The sequence below is a fragment of the Parasteatoda tepidariorum genome, chromosome 12 (assembly GCF_982258835.1).
Source record: "Parasteatoda tepidariorum strain Cologne lab strain chromosome 12, Ptep-v5.0, whole genome shotgun sequence".
NCBI lineage: Eukaryota > Metazoa > Arthropoda > Arachnida > Araneae > Theridiidae > Parasteatoda > Parasteatoda tepidariorum.
Window position 1 is genome coordinate 20,213,158 of NC_141766.1, and position 21,766 is coordinate 20,234,923.

Here is a 21,766-nt window from a genome sequence, read left to right on the forward strand (position 1 = left end):
TATATATATATATATATATATATATATATATATATATATATATACATACATACACACATCGAAGAGCCATTACATTATGACCATTCTCTATCTATAACAATGGGCTCGCCCAGGTTTTCATGGTTTCTCGCCCAGGAACAATGTTTTCATGGGGCACATTAGGACCCATAATCCTCATAGAACAATCCTTAACGTCTGTAACCTACTTGAACATAGTTGCAGACCAGGTTCACCCATTCATGGCAACAGTTTTTCCTGCGGGGAATGGTGTTTACCAGCAGGATAATGCACCATGCCATAAGGGTCGAATCGTCGAGGAACATTCCAGTGACTTTCAAGTCATGTCTTGGCCCCCAAATTCACCTGACCTTAATCCAATAGAGCATTTGTGGTCCTACTTGGAAAACCAAATTCGTGCTGCCACGCTACAACCTCGCAATGTGAGGGAATTGCAGGACCAGTTGGTGAGCGCTTGGTACCAGATACCTCAGACTACCTAGCAGGGTGGTCATAATGTAATGGCTCTTAGGTGTATATATATATATATATATATATATATATATATATTTATATATATATATATATATATATATACATATATATATATATATATATATATATATATATATATATATATATATATATATATATATATATATATATATATATATATATATATATATATATATATATATATATATATATATATATATATATATATATTGGAGCACTGTATATGTATCTAAATAGTTTTTCGGATAATTTCTCCATTTTAATTTCTTAATTGGCCGAGACATTTCCCAGTGCAGCATTGAAAATCGGGGTTAAATCTTTGAGGGTAGGCGAGACAGGGAAATGTTGAGACGTATGCTATTCCTTTATTATTTCTGATTCCTAATCAGAGAATCTTCACATTTTTTAATACTGAAAAAAAATGTGCTTAAGCAAATTTATATAAAACCCCGTACAGATGAATGAGCTGAAGCCTATCGCAGGACTGGGAATATAGATCATTTGCAATTTAGAAAAGTGTATCGTGTACACTTCACTAATGCTGTCATTTTCTAATATACACTTTGACTGTTTTTCCTAACACTGATATATATTTTTTTTTTAAGTTTTTTTAAGTTTTTTTAAGTTAAGTTTTTTTTAAGTTAAGTTTTTAGTTTTTATTTTTTAAGTTTTTTTTTAAAGTTTTTTAAGTTTTAGTTGTTTAAGATCCATCGCTTGATCCGCTCTTGCAAGGTATTCCCGACATCGCTGTTTTTTTTTAAATTTTAAATAAAGTGCCATTGCCATATATTTCTTGCACTGATATTTTTCTAATCTAAATGATATAAGATTCGTAGCTACCTAAGAGCAGTTAATAACAGCAAAAATTATTATCCCAACTACTGAAGAAAGATGAATGAATATAATCGAATAAAATAAATATTAATACTAAGTGTGGCCAACTCGAAACATCTGCGTAATTTTAATTGTAGTTTGTTATTGGAAAGGTGTCATTTTATTTTCGATTTTCAAATTCTCGAATGAAAAATAAATTGTGTCTGCTCCGTCTGTGTCAGGAAAAAAATCCAACTCGCATCTCCTACTTTCTCCACATGCAAAAGAAATGGAAAAGTTCAGTCCTATTGGAAAACATCTTGGGATTGAAGGACTAGAGCTGCAAGTAATCTTGCAGTCAGTAACAGTACACGAATTAACAAACTTTGGAGTCCCAGAGAGGATCGATTCATATACTGTCTCTGATGCTAGAAAAACTATCCTGAGTATAGTTCGTTCACCAAGAGTTGGCACTTGGCTCCGCTTTCATCACGTGGTATAGACGATATTATTTCACTATTGTTGGGAGAAGGATGTGAACAATCCTGAAGAAGGTTGCTATTTGGCGATCATATAGCAAAAATACTTATTTCGCAATCTTCGTGTGCATTTTTTTAGTGCTAAATATTTCATAAATTTCATAAGATTTTTCTCTTTGAGTAAATAGTTTGCCCTTTCTGAGAAATTTTGCTGGGAAAACAGCAGTTTTTAAATTTAAAATATGTTTAATGAGCTAGAGTATTGAAAAGTATAATAGCAGACGATAAAGCAAAAATAAGTGACTGAAAAAGAATTCACTGTTTGGGTTTGGCGCGCATTAAGTGTTGTCTCAATTTTAAGCACAGAGATGTTTCTCCTGTTACTCTCGCGCTGAAATGAACTCTGCGTCTGAGGAGGTGGAGCCTAGTGCCAACTCCTGGTGAACGAACTATAGTATAGACAGGGATAATATAATTTATTCAACGAGAACTTATTAAAGTATTAGAATTTGAAGAACTCACTTGTGAATAATGACCTGTCATAGGATATTTTGGAGCTCTGAAAGGACTAATCCATTTAGGGTAGAAATCTTTAACTTCATCGTAAAGACTTTGAATGGTTTGATCCCAGTCTGAAGATGGCAAAGTATTTCCAGTTTTTGCTCTAGTTGCTATATTTTGACCAACAGAGAAAGCATCTAAAAGATGATAAAATTGTGAAAATAATTATACTCAAATTAAAAAATATTATTTCGAAATTTTTAATATCATGTAAGCAACTTAAATGTTATTAATTAAATCTATAGTCCCAGGCCAAATTATTAGACACACTATAAGATTCTATGTCAAGTCTTGATTATCAGGTGATGCTATTCAGCTTTATTGTTTTTTCCCGACTGAAACCGGTTTGTACTTGTTTACGTACGCATATCAATTGGTTAAATTAGACTATATATAATATAAATTTGACATATTAGATATGTGTTAGATATGCATGTTATATGAATATAGAATATTTATTATATCAGGTATTATATTATTGTATTATAATAATTAGACCAATTTATTAGAGGCACTGTAGTTTCTTAATAATTACATGTTTTGCACGTGTTTATATTCAATACTTTTATATTTAAACATACGTGAAATGGGTTTTTATTCAGGATATTTTTTATATACTTCCTATTTGTATTTATTTTTAACGTATTGCATTGCAATGATAACCAATTGATACACGAACGTAAACAAGTGCAAACCGGTTTCAGTCTCGTGAAAATAATAAAGCTGTTTAGTATCACCTGATAATTAAGATTTTGCATGGAATCTTATAGGGTGTCTAATAATTTGGCCAAGGGAAAAAAATTATTTTATATAACTATGTACTAAGCCTCATTTTTCCAATTTTAAATAGATTCGACATGGTAGATTCTCGGGGAAAAAAATTTATGGTAGAAGGAAATTAACAAACATTAGTTGTTTTTGCTTGCAAAAAAAAGCTGATTTTTAGATAATATTTTATTTTAAATACGATTAACTAAGTAATAGTTTTTGAATAGCAACTTGTAAAATTTAAACTTTAATAAATGATAATGTTTAATCATTGTCGTTATTTACTACAATAGAATTTCCAAGTTACTTTTTAGTTAAAAAATAGCAAAATATCACATAAAATAAATAAGCTTAAGCAAAACAATTTATTTACCGACAAGTGACTTGTCATTTCACCTTATTAATCGATTATTATGTCGATACCTTAAGCTAGAGCTTATTCTGTCACCATAATTATTGAAAAATTGATTAAAAGCTGTCAAACAATGGTTAAATTGGAATTTTGAATAGCAAAAAAAGCTGTCGAGGAAATTTACCTTTTGTCAAAAAACTACAAGTTGATTTTTAATAAATGAACAATATTTCGAATACGGAATGTTAAATTTTGCTTGACTGTTACAAAGTTGACTTTATATGATATTAAATATAAATTAAATATACTCCCTAATTTTATTTACTAAATTGCTTGAATCATAGAAACTGACTTAATTGATGTTTCACAGAAATAGTGAATTCAAAGAGAGGAATTATACAAAACAAAGCATATTTTTGAATTGACATTTTAGTACCATCAATCGCACAATGATCTTTCGTATCCTACATTAATCATAATTATGCATTAGAAATTTTTAATTAACGAATCCTTAATTTTAATATATTCATGTAGATTTAATAATATCTCTGTAAAAGTATAATACCCCTACCCCATCAAGAGATTACTGATCCTGGGCGCGATTTTTCAATCCAGCAGGGTTTCACGACTCTTGTTTGGCGAATCACTTCCTAGCTGTTGGCGCTTTTTTGGGTAAACGACTTGTTTGGAGTCGCCTTGATCGGAATTTCTTACGAGCAACCTACATGCTTTACCTTTCTCTTCACGATTTTAATAATTTGTTTTCAAATACTCAATTGTATATTGATAACTTTTCACACAAAGCAATTTACAGATTGTATCTTTTAAAAGCTACGAACATTAAGTTGCACATATCTGTTAGCAAACATTTTAGTTATCCTTTTTGTAACTAAAAGTTTAATGACAATTATTACCTGGAATAAAAATTTTAACAACTCAATACTTTTTCTCGTTTATTTTAAATCTAACTCATGATCAGTATTTTATTATTATTAAATGCATATAAATGAAACGATTGCTTTTTTATAAGAAATGTTCGTTTGTTTGAATCATTCTCAATGATATTATATAAAAATATTTTTTCTTTATTTTTTGTTGCATTTCGTATCTTAAATATAGCAATTAATAAATTAGGATGCATGTTATAGTTAAAAGATTTACCGTGAGGTAGTAATGATTCGCCTTCTTGATATTTATTTATAATTTTATCTTCTAATATATATGTATTTATGTTCCTTGCAAATGTAAAAAGGTGTTAGAATTTTTCCTTTTGCTGCTTTTTAACAAAGCAGGAATCAAAAATAATTATAGCAAACAAAATATTTAGATTTCGTTTTGATATTCTTCTATTGCGACATATTAAATTCGCAGTGATGGCTGAATCGAGAAATATTCCGCCAAGAAGTTTGCTACGGTAAATCTCTGTTTTACACTGACTTCAATTATAAAAAAGTATTAACATTTCTAATACGAATATTTTTTTTAATTTTTAAATAAGAATAATAAGGTATGTTTTTGACATATGATACAAAGATAATCAAAACAAAAATAATAAAACTATAATAAATAAGACTAGCTATATAATAAAACAAATCTGAAAGTTAGCAAAAAAAAAAAATAAATAAATAAAAAAAAAAACAACTAGTTCTACAAAAAAAAAATTTCTGAGCATCTAAGGAATTGACATGAAAAAATTTATTAATTATTTATAAATCGAGTCAAATATAAATATATCCTTTCTACCACCATGTTACAAATAGTAAATTAATTGAATATATTATTTTCACTTAAATATTTTTTTTAAAATTCACTAATTTTATTACAAGTTCATACTAGTATATTTTAAATATAATTCAATGTGTATATTTCAATATATTTTAAGTTGATTTATATATTTTAAATTTATTTAATATAATCGATATTTTAGCGTAGTAATGCTTAATTTATTGTCATTTTTATAAATTTTGATTTAGTAGCGTTGCAATTGTGGGACTAGTAGTTATCGACAATGTCAACCTTCATCTATGAAAAGGTACCCCACCATAGAATCTAGTTAGCATGTCTCATATACTAGTGAATTGGAATTATATTTTAGTAGTGGTAGATACACTACAGTACTCCTCCACCAGAATTATATTTGTGACAGAATTCGATGAACGAATACCACTAGTTGATTCATTGCTATTTTGTGGGAAGCCGGGAGAGCTCTATTAAGATCACCGTACTTTTTTGAGTGCTGATCGTAAGAGCTGTACTAAGTTCACGGTCGTGGTCACTCCTGTGCTGCCTTTAGCAGTCGAGTGTATACATTGTATGTGATAGAGCCTGAGAAACAACAGCGTGAGGACGACGATGTCGCAATTACAAGTAACAAGTCAACTGTTCAGTGTGAACCATCCATCGAAGTAGGCGTGTTCAAATCGTAATAGGAGTTTCTGCCAAAGTAGGCGTGTTCACATCACGTCCGAAGATCACCAAATCGGGGCTGGTAGTTATCGACAATGTCAACCTTCATCTATGAAAAGGTACCCCACCATAGAATCGAGTTAACATGTCTTATATACTAGTGAATTGGAATTATTTTTTTGTAGTGGTAGATACACTACACATTTTTTGTTTCATTTACTTATTTATCTGTTACTTTTATTTAATTATTTTCGATAATTATTTAATGATTTGAGCCGTGTGATTTCGAGTTTGGCATGGCTTCAATAATATCCGTAACATCTTTTTCTTTTTAATGTCGCTTTTTATATCCGATTGTGGGTGGTCACTTGCGGGAGATCTTTCTTTTCTATGTACTAATTTTCGTCTTTTGATCCATGTTGGGTGAAATAATTTTTTCTTTTCGGTTTTGATTGCAATATACAAGGTGGTCCTAAAATATATGTCAAAAATGTAAAGGTAGGTAGAGGAGACATATATAAGCATATTTCGGAATGTGTGCGCGGTAATAGCACATTAAGGCACTAGCTTGTAAAGCAGTATGAATCAAAGGAAACTGAAAAGACAAGTAAAGACAAAAGAAAACAAAAATTTATCAACAGTTTGCAAGAGGTGCTCGAAAGAGCAGCCACCAACAGCGATACAAGATTCACAGAGACAGCGCATGTATCAACGTACATTGGAAAAGACGTCAGGCATGTCGAGCACATGTAAAGCAGCAGCAGACAAGCGGGCAACAAGATCTTCTTCAGATGACGGGACTCTTGTACACCAGGCTTTTAATATGACCTCAAAAGAAAAAATTCAAGCAGGTTAAGTCCCGCAGAGGACTGATCGTTAAGACACGGTTCCCAGCAGATCACCGAAGTCAAGCATCACTGGCTGCGGTCAGTGTACGGGTGGGTGATCACTTGGATCAGTCTGCGTTGGGACCGAGGATGTGAGGTATGGGTCCACGTTAAACTGTTCTACCGTTAAGTGCTCGACTTTGCGTGCAGGTTGTCGGGCTACCGAAGCGGGGGTGCCATCCCCTCTGCAGAGGATCAAAATTGTGATGGCATGTCTTCGGATCATCCTGAGGGATGTTTCCCAGACCAATAGCCCATTGTGCAGCTCTAGTGCTACGTAAATGAACTGCAACTACAACTACAACAACCAAGCAGGTTAAATCAGGAGAACGCGCTGGCCAGGGAACTGGACCTCCCCGTCCTATTCAATGCTGGCCGTAGACAGCATCCAGGTGATTCCTGACGTTCCGACTGAAGTGAGCTGGGGCTCCATCGTGCTGGAACCACATTCTTCTGCGAACAGCTGGAGGAATATCTACCAGAAGTTCGGGTAAAACCTCCTGTAGGAAGATGTTGTACGTATGGCCAGTTAAACGACTAGGTAGAATGTACGGTCCTTGTAAGTTATTATGCACAATGGTGACCAAACATTAAGAAAACCTTTCTTGGTACGCGTGTGCTATTGTGCCATGCGGATTGCCATGAGCCCACAGGTGAGAATTATAGATGTTAAACACACACGACAGCATAAAGGTAGCCTCATCAGTAAATAAAACATCTGCTGGGCAGGTTGGATTGGCTGCCGTCTGCTGTAGTAACCAACGAGCAAAATTGAGACGTGGAAGATTAATCGTCAGGGGTCATTGCATGCACTTTGTGCAAATACATTCCGTCTTCATGTGAAGTCCTCAAAACACTTTGATGGCTATCACACCCAACGCACGTCCTACAGCTCTCGAGATTGTCGAAGGATTTTTCTCTACTGTGTTTAGTATTCTGCTTTCCACTGCAGGAGTTCTGTGATATCTTCCAATGCCAGCTCCACGTCTGGAAGCATAAAACGATCCACTTACTTGTGCGTAACTCCCGATGAAGACGTTCGAATGTTCGACGATTCGGCTGATTTCTATCCGGGAATCGCTCCCTGTACATCCTCTGAGCTGCTAATCCGTTTCCTTTTGCAGTCCCATACATGAAATGCAGGTCGGCAAGCTCAACATTGGTGAAACGATGTATGATGTTTGAATCCCGCTAGCAAGCATTTTTATACGCCGCAGTCATCAGTGCTCCCTACCGACTCAAGTCGGCATTACCGCACACACAATCCTATATGAAATATGCTTATGTAGGTCCCCTCCACCTACCTTTACATTTTTGACATATATTTTAGGACCACCCTGTATTTGTTAAATCATTAAAGGCTTTGATTTTTCTTGTTTTTTAAATTTTAAATTTTTTTAGCCGTGTTCTTTGCCGAATTTGTGTAAATTAATTGTGAGATTTAATTCATTTCTTCTTTAATATTTTGCATATCGTCCTCTGACGCTTTTTCTTCCATCAATAGGAAATTATTCTCATCAAAATTTCGATCGGACAAGTCTGTTTCTTCTCGGTTATGTCGGTCAGTATTATTTTTAAATTTCTCTTCCTTATTTCTAAAGCTTAAGAAAAAAGATTTTGTCACACATTTTTCACATAAACCTAGCGAAGCTAACTGGTGTTTAATAAAGTAATTTTTTCAAATTGCAAAAACTTAGTTGATAAGAAAGACAATATCTACTGATAATTTCTAAAACTGATATCTTATTACCTAGTCTGCATTCCTTAAAATAATTTACAATATTTTCACATCATTAAATCACGTGGAAAATTATTGCTGCAATAACCTATTACCCAAATTTACCTTTTTTAGGGAATGAAATTAGATTTTTTATGTCTGCTATCAATATGAAATCTCTAACTAAAATATTTTCCCCTAGGAAATAAAAAAATAAACATTTAACTATGTAGTCAGTAATATGTATTACGAAGAAATTCAAATTCAATTAATTGAAAAAATTTAAAGACTAATTTGATCTTCAATATTATTTAGCAGAGTTTTAATAATTCTCCTTCTTTTCTTATTTAACGTTTCGTTTCTATTTTACAATTAAATAAAAACTACTCTTATAAAGCTGCTATGTTATTTTTTTCAAATTATGTGTTGCATTTTTTTAAAAAAACAAAGTGTCGATTGCCGTTATTATGATACTAAAACAATCATTAAGCTGCCTTAGCATATGTATATATAAATCGATCACACTTTCAAAGAAATATTCTACAATAAAAAAAATATTACGATTGAAAAACCATGATTTTCATAATTTTTAATATATCTTCCCATAAAGTTTATGGTATAGACTCATTTTCTCATAGATAACTGGTTTCAAAATTATTAATTAGATTGTGAGTTTTTTGAATTTTAAAACAATATGCATGTAATGAATACTTGACTGTCTATAACAAAACTGAGAAGAACTTAACATTTCTTTGCATTTTTAGCTTTTTTTTTTTTTAATTAAAGTGGAAAAATGTTTATATCGATTATGCTTTCTTAATTAGTAAGTTACTGTTTAACATTTTAATTTTTGGAACTTAAAATTTATGAATCAATTATGTTATATATCTTTCAAATTCCTGAATAAATTTGATTATTGTGCTCCACAAAATACTAAATTTTATGTAATTATTTATAAAATCTTGATATTATTATTGTACCATCAAATACAAGAATAAATAATTAATAATTTGAAAGATTAAAAAATATCTACTTGCAACCTGCAACTGACAACAATAAATCAAAAATCAATTTTTTGTCGTTTTTTAAGAAAAGAAAAACAAAACAAAATTCAATTCCAAGTATGGAGAATCTCTCCACTCACCCTTCCTTGCGGCTGCGAAACAAAGAATCACACCCGCTTTTAGAGAAAACTCACTAAACTGCAGAGCTGGTGGGAAATGCCGCTGGATTGGAAAATAGCATTCTGGGCTGTGACCAGGAAGGAATCTAACGGTATATGTACTCTTGGATATTGTGCTATGTATATTTCAAATATAGCCATTGAGGATACTCTCCCGAAGAAGCAATGAACATTGTATAATCAACATAGGTTACAATTATCGTCATTTATAGATTCAATAACAAAAAGTATGAGGGAAAAAGTATGTGGCAGACATGCAGAGATCAGATTGTCCCAGCTTTAGTAATGAAGAAATGGAACTGTCATATTTCCCAGGCTTAAGCTTTTCTGATTTTGACTTGGAAACTATACGGAACCACATTTTAGCTTTTGCTTCAGGACTGCTCCATAAATTTTTCAACATTTAGATTACCTACTAATTCCAAATTACTGATAATGGGTTGTGCATAATGATGCACGCAAAGTTATAAATAATTTGAATTGGGTGATTTTTCCTGCTCGAATGATTTTTCCTGTTTTTTCTTCGTTTTCCTTATTGATAGATGTAGTTATGATAATCCTACATCTTGATATGCTGCCAGTTAACTGAGTTCAAATGGTCTTAAATAACTGAATCATTAGAATAAATAAAAATGCGTGAAACTAAGTGAGTGAAAAGGAGTATTTATTTATGACTTGCAGGTGAATCGTAAATGTTCAAATGTTAATAATCGAACGTAAACTCATATATGCAGGAAAGACAAGTAAAACGAAGTGGTAAATGAAAAAAACTGTATCTATGAATGAACTATTCTCAATATCTGTTTGCATTAAAATAAAATTCAACACTCTATTGCCTCACCTCTAACGAGGGCAAGAATTCATTTGTACAAAGCCTCATTTAAACGAATAGCTTGAGTTAGATAGCTAACATCATTTTTATGTTATTTTGTATACATTATATCAATGAAGTTGTATCTTGAATTTAGCACAGTGTAGTTGTCGTCTGCCATTAAGGCAGAGGGGGTGCGATTTCTCTTGTTTTCCTGTAGCACCATCTACGGCCAATAATTCAGCTTCTGCCCCACACATGCGTCTCACCCAATGATAGGGCGGACCCATTCTTAGATCCATTCATTCATCCACAAATCGTTATTTTGACCTGAACTGGAGAACGATCCACCTGAAATCCAGTACCCCCAGAGGTATAATTTGTTATGGAAATGGAGAGGACGTTGTGATCCGACAGACTTAAGATATACCAGTCACCATTTACTACACGAGGAGTCTTCGGCCGGCCGGATTCGAACACCCGTTCTCACGAACGTAAGTCCAGTGCCCTGCCAACCAGGCTATTCCAGCCATCTTCCACCATTAAAATCTACATGTTATCATTTCCTAAGACATTAAAAGATTGAAACTATTACCAATCAACTTATTTCTTTTTAATTTTATTATTAATAGTAATACTTTACTTAAAACTGTTGAGAGATTGTTCTAAAATTATATTCAGGACGATTACTGATTATATTTAAGTAGGATAAAGTTTAGTGATTATATCGAGTAATATTTTAAGGACTATGACAGCTCAGTGGCTAGAGAATCGAACTTCGATAAGGCCCATGGAGTACATGCGATATACATGCTCATAAAATCTGTGGATTCAAACGTCTTGGGGTCTTTTGCTGAGCGGTGAGCATGGATACAGGGATCTGGAGAAAATCTCCACCATCTACAGATCTATGTATAAATTAAAGAAGCGGCCCCAAGAATGAGTGGTGAGACCCATGATAAAGTCCATCTATCTGTGGGATTCTGAGCCAATTTCACTCTTGCGGTACTCTTTTGTCAAACGAAAACCCCATTCGGACTTAATTTGCAGAAGCCAATGGTTGGCAAGCTTGGCTTGCCCAAGCATCATTGGAAACAACAAGTATTTTTAATACGCATATTGTTGAGAATTATTTTTTATTGTTACGAGCAGTAATTTAGGAATTTCAAAAACAGATCAAAAATAAATTTTACATATTTTAAATTTATCTTCTTTATTTTTAAATAATAGCATTAATTTCATTTTTAATTTAATTTATCCATCTGTTTTGGTCTGTTACAAAAAAACGCCGATTCTTAAAAATTAAGCCATTATGGTTCATAAAAGTCAACACAAGAAAATGTCTTGGAAGAATCTTCAATGACCATTTGAACCAGAAAATAAAGAAAAGAGTTATCAAAATCTAACCATGCGTTGTCAAGGTCATTTTAAAAGAAAGGAAATCGTCTCATTTTACACATTATAAAATTTCAAAAAGAAGAGGTTGGTTAAAATTTAATACTTCTTGTTACCCGCTAAACAAATTTATTTTGGATCATAATTACCTAAAATAGGATCTATGTTAGACATTTTACATAAGAGAAACATTAGATATCATTTGAATTAAGAATAGCAGTTTCATTGTTTTTATAGACTCAAGTGTCACTACACTTTCTGTTTATGGTAATATTATACTCTAAAAACTATTTGATTCCCTCTCAATAATTGAAAATTCCATAGAAACAGTTCTAAATAATACATTACTCCTGTAAAAGCTTTTATCATTAAAACAGGCTCTTCGGAAATCATTTTTATCTTCAAACGAATAAAAAATATTTTATTTTGGAAATAGACCCTTCTCAATATTTTTCATTTTAAAATTGCACGCCTTAAGAAAATTTTTTTTTTAAACGGACTCAGTGTATAATATCATAATTTTGATACTACATCTCTTTCTAAGACATGGTTTACTCTAAACAATTACACAGAAAAATTACGGTCAATGACCGACAAAAAGTGTTCCAGCCACTAACCGTAAAAATAAAATTATGTCCCTAAAGCTGTCATGACCTTAAAATACAAGTCTCCCCCAAAAATTTTTCTCGTATAATATATGGTCCCTGACCTTAAATTAACACTATGTAATTTTTGAGACTCGAACAATTTATTTGTTGGATCATTGGTGAAACTTGGAACAAGGCGAAATAATGTAGTGCTGCCATCTGTTGAGAAATGAGAGAAGGATATGTTCGTTTTCGCCAATATAGTGGAAGTGTGAGAAAGAGTTTCTTTGATATCGGCTGGGATCGGACCCGAGACCTTTGGGACTGTAGGCAGATGCTGTAATCACGTTAGTAAATGAAAACACTCCCAATTGAGTTAAAAAGTTTTATAAAGTACCTGACGCAATATGAAGTTGTTTGAAACCCAACTAATAATAGAAGTAAGTTATTTCGATTGAATCGTCGATTAAATGGACTGTGAGAATATTAAAACAAGTAACAATTGTAACAAATTTATTTTAAACAAATGTATAACGCCATTCAACCAAGACGTTTAAATACAAAACGTCCATTAAGCCCAAGCAAAGATAAAAAAAAATAGTATCCAAAACCAAGATCGGCGCCAACACTTGGCATGGAATTATCCTTTAGTATACTTAAAATGCCCAGATTGTTATTTAACAAAAAAATTATCTAAGACAATATATAATTATTTTTGAAAAATAAATCATCTATATTATAAAAAAATTCTATTTTACTTAGTTGTTAGCTATATTTTTTTTATCGTTATTAATTATTCTTCTGAATCTTATTCAAAATTAAATTAGCTATTAACTGCTTTTTAAAGATCTTTTTAAAATCATTCGAAACATTACTGAAGTATTTATAGAAGCGCAACAACTTTCATTCTGTATGCATGCATATACAGCATAGATATGCTCAGTGGACCTGCTATTTTCTAATAAACTTTTGAAAAGAAAATTATAAACTGTTCAATTTTATTATGTCCTAGAAAATTATAGCTGTTTAATAACGACGGGTCATTCTGTCATTTTTCTCAGTTGTCACATTTTATTATAGATATTTTAAAAAATTATAAATAAAATAATAAAAAAAATTTTAGAGAATATTTAAATATAATAGCAAATAACTAAGTTTCAAGATTATATTATCCGATAAAACTTAAAATATGCAAGTTTATTTTCATATGTTTTATTGTATTTTAATACACAAATTTATCTTTACAAGATAAAAGGAAATAATTTTTATCGTATAATGTAATGATATAAAAATTTTAGGAAAAAGATAAAATTTCAAAGTAGATGATGATTAATATGTAAATAAAAAAAGTATTTAATGATATCAATAATAAATTATTATTGCTGAGTCATTATCAGCGAAATAACATTGAGATATTATTGATTCTTTAATTTTTTCAAAATAATTGTTATCTCAACTAAGTTGCGTTAATTAATTTGGAGGCAAACATAAAAAAGGTTTTCATTGGACTTTCTCAGTAGAATGATATCTTAGAAAGTGACAATGACTAAAGTTACCTAATCTATGGGGCTATCTTCATTGTTGATATATTTATTTATAAATAGTTAATTATTATAAACATAAAGTTAGAACAATCTTCTTTGCATGTTGTGTAAGGCTTATTGACTGATCTGCAATTTGGACAGTCGTATTGAAATGTGCATTAATCAGCATGTTTTTGTAGCACTGACTAAAGTGATCTAATGTATGGGGTTATCTTCATTGTTGATATATTTATTTATAGATATATCAACAATGAAGAAGTAGTTAATTATTATAAACATAAAATTATAACAATCTTCCTTGCATGTTGTGTAAGGCTTATTGACTGATCTGCAATCTGGACAGTAGTGTTAAAATATGCATTGATCAGCATATTTTTGTAACACTGATTAAAGTGATCTAATCTATGGGGTTATCTTCATTGTTGATATATTTATTTATAAATAGTTATTATCATAAACATAAAATTAGAACAATCTTCTTTGCATGTGGTATAAGGCTTACCGACTGATCTGCAATCTGGACAGTCGTGTTGAAATATGCATTGATCAGCATGTTTTTGAGCAACTGCTGCCAGTTCTTCATCCCAAACCTAAAAGATAAATTAATATATGTCATGCTAATGTAATTTAGTTAATAGGAATATACAGGTTTAGAAATTCTATAATTAATTTTTAACAATAATTCTAAAATAATAAATGAATTCTAATAACTTTATTTAATCAATTGATAAAAATTAGTTAATTACTATACTTAGAAAAAAAGTATGGTCAAAACTACCTGAATATGGTAAAATTTACTGTGTTTCTGGCTCTATGGAAGCATCACAAAATTCGGTAACTACTTCCAAAGCTCTTTAGTAATAATTTGGGTAAAATTAACAACAAAATATGGTTTTATAACATGTGATAAAATTTAAAAAAGCAAAGAAGTCATCTTTTAATTTACAAAATTTTTTTAAATATGACCCATTCCTTCTTTAAAAAGACATAAAACATTCATCTTTTTGATTATATTTTTATTTTAACATGAAAAGTTTCCAAAAATACTACTTCCTGGTGTTTATAACAACAATTTCATTGAGATTTAACATTCGAGCTCTAAAACTCCATAAAATTAAAGAAAAAACTTCCTCTGAATCCATAACCACATAATTATGTGGATAAAACATTTATTGGTTCAAATTATTCAGCCTTAAAAATTTTATTATTAATCTAAATATAAAAAAAACTGAGCAAATTGCTTGTATAAAAGATACTAATATTAGGATGAGATGAGAAAAAGACTCTATTCATATTATTTTAGAAACAGTTATTGTAATAATGTAACAGCAATAGAAAAGAATTAATCACTCATTTTACTCAATTTTGTTGAAAATAATGATTTATTGCTCTTATTAACTGCATTCTCTAAACTTGTTTAGAACTTTGTAGAAACAGAATTCTTGTGGCACCCAATTAGTGTTAATTAATTTAATTTCAAACTTTAGTCAAATTTGTCTAATGAGGTCAGACATGGATTAATTTTCATTAATTAGGCTTGTGAAATAATTGTAAATATTTCGCCCTTTATGAACAATTTCATAAAAAGCTGATAAAACTGATTAAAATGCAGATCATGAATAATTAATTAGAGTTCTCTTGAGAAAGTTTGATAATTAGTCTTGTTAAAACCATTTAAATAATTTCGATTTTTTTTTTTTTTTTTTTTTTTTGAGTTTGAGAAAATTATAAAATTGTTTATGATTACAAATTGAAATGTTTACTTTAAAAAGAAATATTAACATCAGCTAGTTGTCGGTATTTCACAGTTTCGTCACGAAATTCAGCTATAAATAACCGATTTACAGAAAGTTTAATTTTTAAAAAAGTGGTAATAGAGATAGTTGAATTTTTTGGGTGATATTTCCCTTTACGAAGCATTGAGTAATGAGGTATAGTGCGGGAAGAAAAACGGACCACAGTAAAGAACTAATGATAGGATCTTCACTTTCTAAAGTGGTTCAAAAAGATAATCTCGAATTTGCTAATTAATTATAGCAGACAATATTTTAAATTACGAAATCACACACAAAAACGTACTTTATCTGAATAGTTAAATCTTTAACTATTCAGATAAAGTACATACGTTAAAAGTACTTTATCTTTTTTTAACGGATTCGGATTTCTGACCTCTAAAATATAGAAGGTAGCAGCAATCTTGAAAATAAGGTTCCAATAGCTTGGTCCACCGAGGGGTCCAAAGTTAGGACACCTTAATGTCAGTTTCACTTTTTGCGTGATTCACCATATCTCGAGAACTTTTGAGCGAACTGAAAAGTTTTTGGACACAATTATAAAATTCGTTTATCCAAAGATAATTCCATGCAAAATTTAACTTTTAGTCATCGATTTTGCTATTTCGTGTTTTCCCATTTAAAATTGAATTCTTCAAAATGATGCAAAAATTGTATATCTTAGAATACTAAAGTTATTAAATAAAACGAAACAATGAATTATTAAGTAAAATTATTAACTATTATTAAATAAAATAATAAAAAATAATAAATATTTACTAATACTTATATTTTCCATGGAATTATCTTTGGATAAACAAAGTTTTCAATTCACTCAAAATTTCACGAGATATGATGAAATACGCAAAAAGTAAAATTAACATTAAGAAGGTCCAAACTTTGAACCGCTCTCTTGACTAATTTATCGGGACCATATTTCCATGATTCCGGCTGCATCCTATATTTTTGGGATCAGAAATGAGAATCAGTTAATTAAAAAAAGTATGTTTATTCCAAAGAAAATATATTTTTGTGTATGATTTCGCTACTTAAAATATCGTCTGCACTAATCAATTAGCATATTTGAGGTAACGTTTTTGAACTTTTAAGATTGAGTCCTAGAATATGAAGATACGATCATTAGATCCAAAAGTTTTTCAGAGTGGTCCATTATTTATTTTGTGCACTGTACATTATGAAAAATTTTTCTAAATTTAAATTTAAAAAATTTTAATTGCGAATCCTCTATTTTTTGTTGATAATAACTTCTTTCTGCAATAAAAAAACACACTACAATTACTTAAATCTCCCTGGAGAGAATTAAAGTGCCCTTTTTCTGTGCGGGAGGAACAAAAATGTAAATTTTAACTTTTTTAAAAGACTAAATTTAAATTTTTTTAAAAGTCTAATGGCAGGCATAATTTTAAATACTTTAAGTATGAAATCCAAAGTAACAGCAAAAAATATGCATGAAATGTAACATTCCCCATTATCTACTTAAAAACCTTCATTTTATACTACCATTATCAATTCTAAACTCATTTTCTTGATTTCTATATCGAGTCTAGGTTGGATTAAGGTTTTATATCCTACTAATAAACCACATTTCTTTCACTTCACTTAATCTAATTGTAAAGCTCAAACTAAATCTTACAAAAAAGGATTTCTTTTGAGCTCTCTACTCAGCGATTTTTTTCGATTGTAATCAGATATTTTTAATAGAATGAATAGAAATACTTAACAGCAACAAATTCTTGGTAAAATTTTTTTAACACTGGTATTCAAATTTTAAAAATTAAAATCGATTTAAATTAAATTTGGTATGAAGATAGGTTGAACACAATTAGAATTCACGCGTTATTATGCGTAGTTGGAAAGTATAAAACAAGAGTTACAGAATCGAACAAAAAATAAAGAATGACTTCCGACAGGCTGAAAAATTATGCAATTAATAAGACATATTAATTATTCTTGAGATCGCTGAATGGTTTGGATGAGTGTTCCATGCATGGGGTACAGTTAGTTGCATATAATTAATATAATTGTTAATAATTAGTTGCATATAATTAATATAGTTAGTTGCATATAATTAATATAGTTAGTTGCATATAATTAATATGGTTAGTTGCATATATTTAATATAGTTTATACAAGCACATAGTTGAAACAAGAGGATCAGGTTCACCACAATATCAAAGTGACAGTTTCAACAATTGACACTTGAACAATTTCAAATCTGAAATATTTTTGAAACTGAAATAGTTTAAAAAATTAGACTAAAGTCGATCATTACTAGTAATTAACATGGATTCCTTTATATGTTTTTTTAGTCAGTATTAAGAATGACTAAAAGTTTAAAGCTGTGGGGATCTTATCAGACATCTGGAAATTAAAAAATGCCAAGTCTATTAGCAGATAAAAATTTAAAATTTTCTAATGAAAATAAAAAATTTTGAGCGAGTAAACCAACTTCTAAGTAGGTAACAAGTCTTAAAATAACATTAAAAAACATCAACGCAGGAAATATCGGGCAATGGCCTTTTACCTTAAGAGAACACAAGTCGTCGCTTTGAAACTGAACCGTAGTAACTCAAAAAAATCGAAAAATGAGATATTTGGGTCATTTTGTGTGAAAAAAATCACCCTTTTAAAGAGACAACGTGTTATCTTCATAAGTTTCATAAAATTAATTTAGAGAGCAGATAAATTCGCCTTCTTGAAAAGTTAGAAATCGCTCTCCTGAAAAACTTGCTTTTTTGAGTTACCACGGTTTCAAAGCGACGAAGTGTAGAAATATGGGGCAATACGTCCTGCTAGGTTATTCCTAATAATGCACGGCTATTGATAAAAATCTATGCCTTTCTTATTAAGGGAAACCAAATAAAATATGAACCTAATTCAAGATATTAATTTGAACTAATGCTAATAAATCTTCATCATACTAGTTAAATTCATATTTTACACTTTGTCGGTTGGTTTGTCATTGTGCACAAGTACAAAGCAGTATTTGAAGTCTTTAATCAATTCAGACTTCATCGATTTTCAGCATTGTCAGATTTTTAACTTTACCAAAAATACAATGTTCGGTTCTTCATTATTATTGCCAGTATGTAATTGATCAGTATGTAATCAGGTGTGATACTTTCAACAGACAATTTCATATATTTAATTATTTTTTACAATCTTTTACATATTTAATTATTTTTTACAAAACTTTTTGCGCCATGCAGTCATTGTGACTTTTTAAAAGACATGGAAGGGTGAAAGATCATTCGTTGCCACAATGGTCAATTCTGGAAACGGAACCGTTAAATCAGGCACCGTTAACCTCATCTTTGCTCGATTTCTGTTCTTTCGATTCTAATGGGTGTTACGCGTGAGCTTGAGTGAGCACTAGAAATTTTGAATGCTAGTTATTTTATTTGTATTCATGGTTATTTTGTAACCGTCGTTGAACAGCCAACCCAATTTTTGGGTTTACGACTACTAATGTTCAACGCCGTAACCTTGTAATTTTGAACCCAATCCAGAAGACAAGGGAACTCCTGGATCAAGTATTGGGAGAAATTTGCCTTCGTGGAGGAATTTTTTATGGAAATAACCTGCATTTGCGTTACATGGAGAGAAAACCAGGAAAACCTCCCACGGCTAGCCTGATGGCAAGGAGACTCTAACTCATGATCCTTCTAACACTGAGGATATAACACTGTGGTCGGTGCAAGCCGGATGCGGAATTCGTATCGACTGGGATTCGAACCCGGTTCGCCTCATTGGAAGGCGAACGCTCTATCCCCTGGCCATTTTCTTTCGTAATTTGAGCCAAAATATTTAAATTTGAAGGATAGAAAATTATATCCAGACGCCTAACTTTAAAAATTTTTTTGCTCTCCTGAGTGTCACTCTCCTGACCTTGAACTCCAGGCCGAGCTCCATGACGGATGGGAAGTGACGGATGGGACGGACGGCGGGTGTCCAGACCAGGAGTTACGAACTTCGAATTTGAGCTTATTATTATTTTTTTCCAGTTCTTTTCATGTGATTTTTTTAATTCCGATATTTTTAATACGTTATCACTCTCTGACGCAGCCGATACGTAACTTTTTGATCGTAACTTAACGTCCTTGGGTGATATTTTTTTTTTGTTTGCCATTTATCCTTTTTTCGACTCTTTCCTCGTGATTTTTCAAAATCCGATATTTTTAATACATTATTACGACACGCGAATTTTGAATTTGGATGATCACTTTTTGACACGTTCGATTCGCAACAATTCCTTTCTTTTTTTTTTCAGTCCATTCCACTTGTTTTTTGTTTTTCCTTCCTATTCTGATAGCCTTTATACGATGCTATTACTACAAGAAAGTATTTCGAATTGAAGGAATCACTTTTTAAAACGCTCAACTCGGCAACGATTCTATCGCAAGTCCACGTCGTTTATTGATTGTTTTTTCTGCTGCTATTTATCATTTCTTGGCAATTTCCGAGGCGTTTTTTTTTAATCCGATAACTTTACTATGATGTTATGGTTTACAAATTTCGTATTTTATTAATTAATCCTTTTTTACGTGTTGAATTCATGACGATTGTATCGTAAAATCCAATTACTTTTTCGGTTGTTATTACAGTTATTTTTCCAGACATTTCGGTGTCGTTTTTAAAAGCCCGTTATTTTTAATACATTATTATTACGACACGTAAGATTCGAGAATTACGCTCATTGTGAAACCGATTACGAATTTAACTGAGGAATTACTTTTAAGTTAAACTATGTATCTTTGGGAAAGAGATTTCTTTGAATAATAAAGTTAAAAAGTTTGTATTTTTCGGGTTTCTCAAAAGCTACATAAACTTTTGTGAAATAAATGCAATATCTTTTTTTGTGGCAGGTGCCTTTTTCTTTTAGGGTAATATTGTTTTTTCTTCAGTATTTAGCACCCTGCCCATTTCAGGGCCTAGAATGAATCCTGAAAAAGTTTTTGACTGAAAATTATAAAAAAAAGGATAAATATTGTGGTTAAAAATACAAGTTTACAATACTGCGTCTAGATGGATCGTTTAAGCAACTGAGAAAATATATTTATGTATCATTGACGATCGACTGTTAAATTTGATTTCAAATCCTGTTTGTATTACATCTACCTATCTTCATACCAAATTTCATATAAGTTGGTCCTCCTGTTCCAGAGTTATAGACAAAATATGACAATTTTATTTTGAGCACCAGTATTTTCATAACATAACTGCATTATTAAGTGTAGTGTTAACAATAAAAATTGACAAGCACACGACGAAAAATTAAAATAACAAAATGGACTACTGGAATCTAATATTCTCACACAAAATAATAGAATTGAGCTCCAACAAACAAATACAGAAGATGTGGATAACACAATCTCTGATCTTAATAGACAACTCATCAAAACTTTTGATAAAGCAACAAATGAAAAACAACAATCCCAAATTACATGAAACTACCGTTACACATGAAACAACTAATCATATACATAAATAAAGATAGATAATCAATTAATCACTCGAACCACAGGTAAAAAGTCAAATGAATAAATTAAATAAACAAATAAAAAGAAAGCACTGTCTTGAACACAATAATAAAACATAGATGGAAAACGTTGAAGGCTTCAACACAGAAGACTACTCATAATACCAAGACACTAAAAACTGAAAACAGAATTAATAAATCTATATATAGGAAAAGGGGACTTGTTTATGCACCCCAAGAAAAGTCAGAAGCATTTGCAGACATGAAATAAGAGCAATTATTTGAGAACACTGAAAGTGAAAATATTAATTTTGAAGAAATAGCTCTCAGGGAAAATCGCACATACTTTAGAAATGCCATTCTACTGCGCAATCTCACAACCACAGATATATATGAGCTTAAAAACATAATTAAACAATTTAAAATAAGAAAAGAACCAGAAGGAGAATATCAAATAAAATGATCAGAGCCATCCCTG

General features: G+C 30.9%; 1 protein-coding gene and 1 long non-coding RNA gene across 3 annotated transcripts in view; one reads left to right on the forward strand and one right to left on the reverse strand.

Moving 5' to 3' along the window:
* LOC107447769 (uncharacterized) overlaps window positions 1–21,766 on the forward strand; it is a 189,943-nt gene that overhangs the window by 144,807 nt on the left and 23,370 nt on the right. The window lies entirely within an intron of this gene.
* The window catches only part of LOC107447768 (cysteine-rich venom protein AnHyalC), a 163,317-nt gene that overhangs the window by 76,803 nt on the left and 64,748 nt on the right, over window positions 1–21,766 (reverse strand). For both annotated transcript variants that reach the window (XM_016062772.5, XM_016062770.4), the window contains exons 3-4: window positions 14,519–14,606; window positions 2,328–2,503 (exon numbers count right to left, since the gene is read on the reverse strand). In XM_016062772.5, the coding sequence (XP_015918258.1) occupies window positions 2,328–2,503; window positions 14,519–14,606 (264 nt within the window). The remainder of the gene's footprint in view (window positions 1–2,327; window positions 2,504–14,518; window positions 14,607–21,766) is intronic.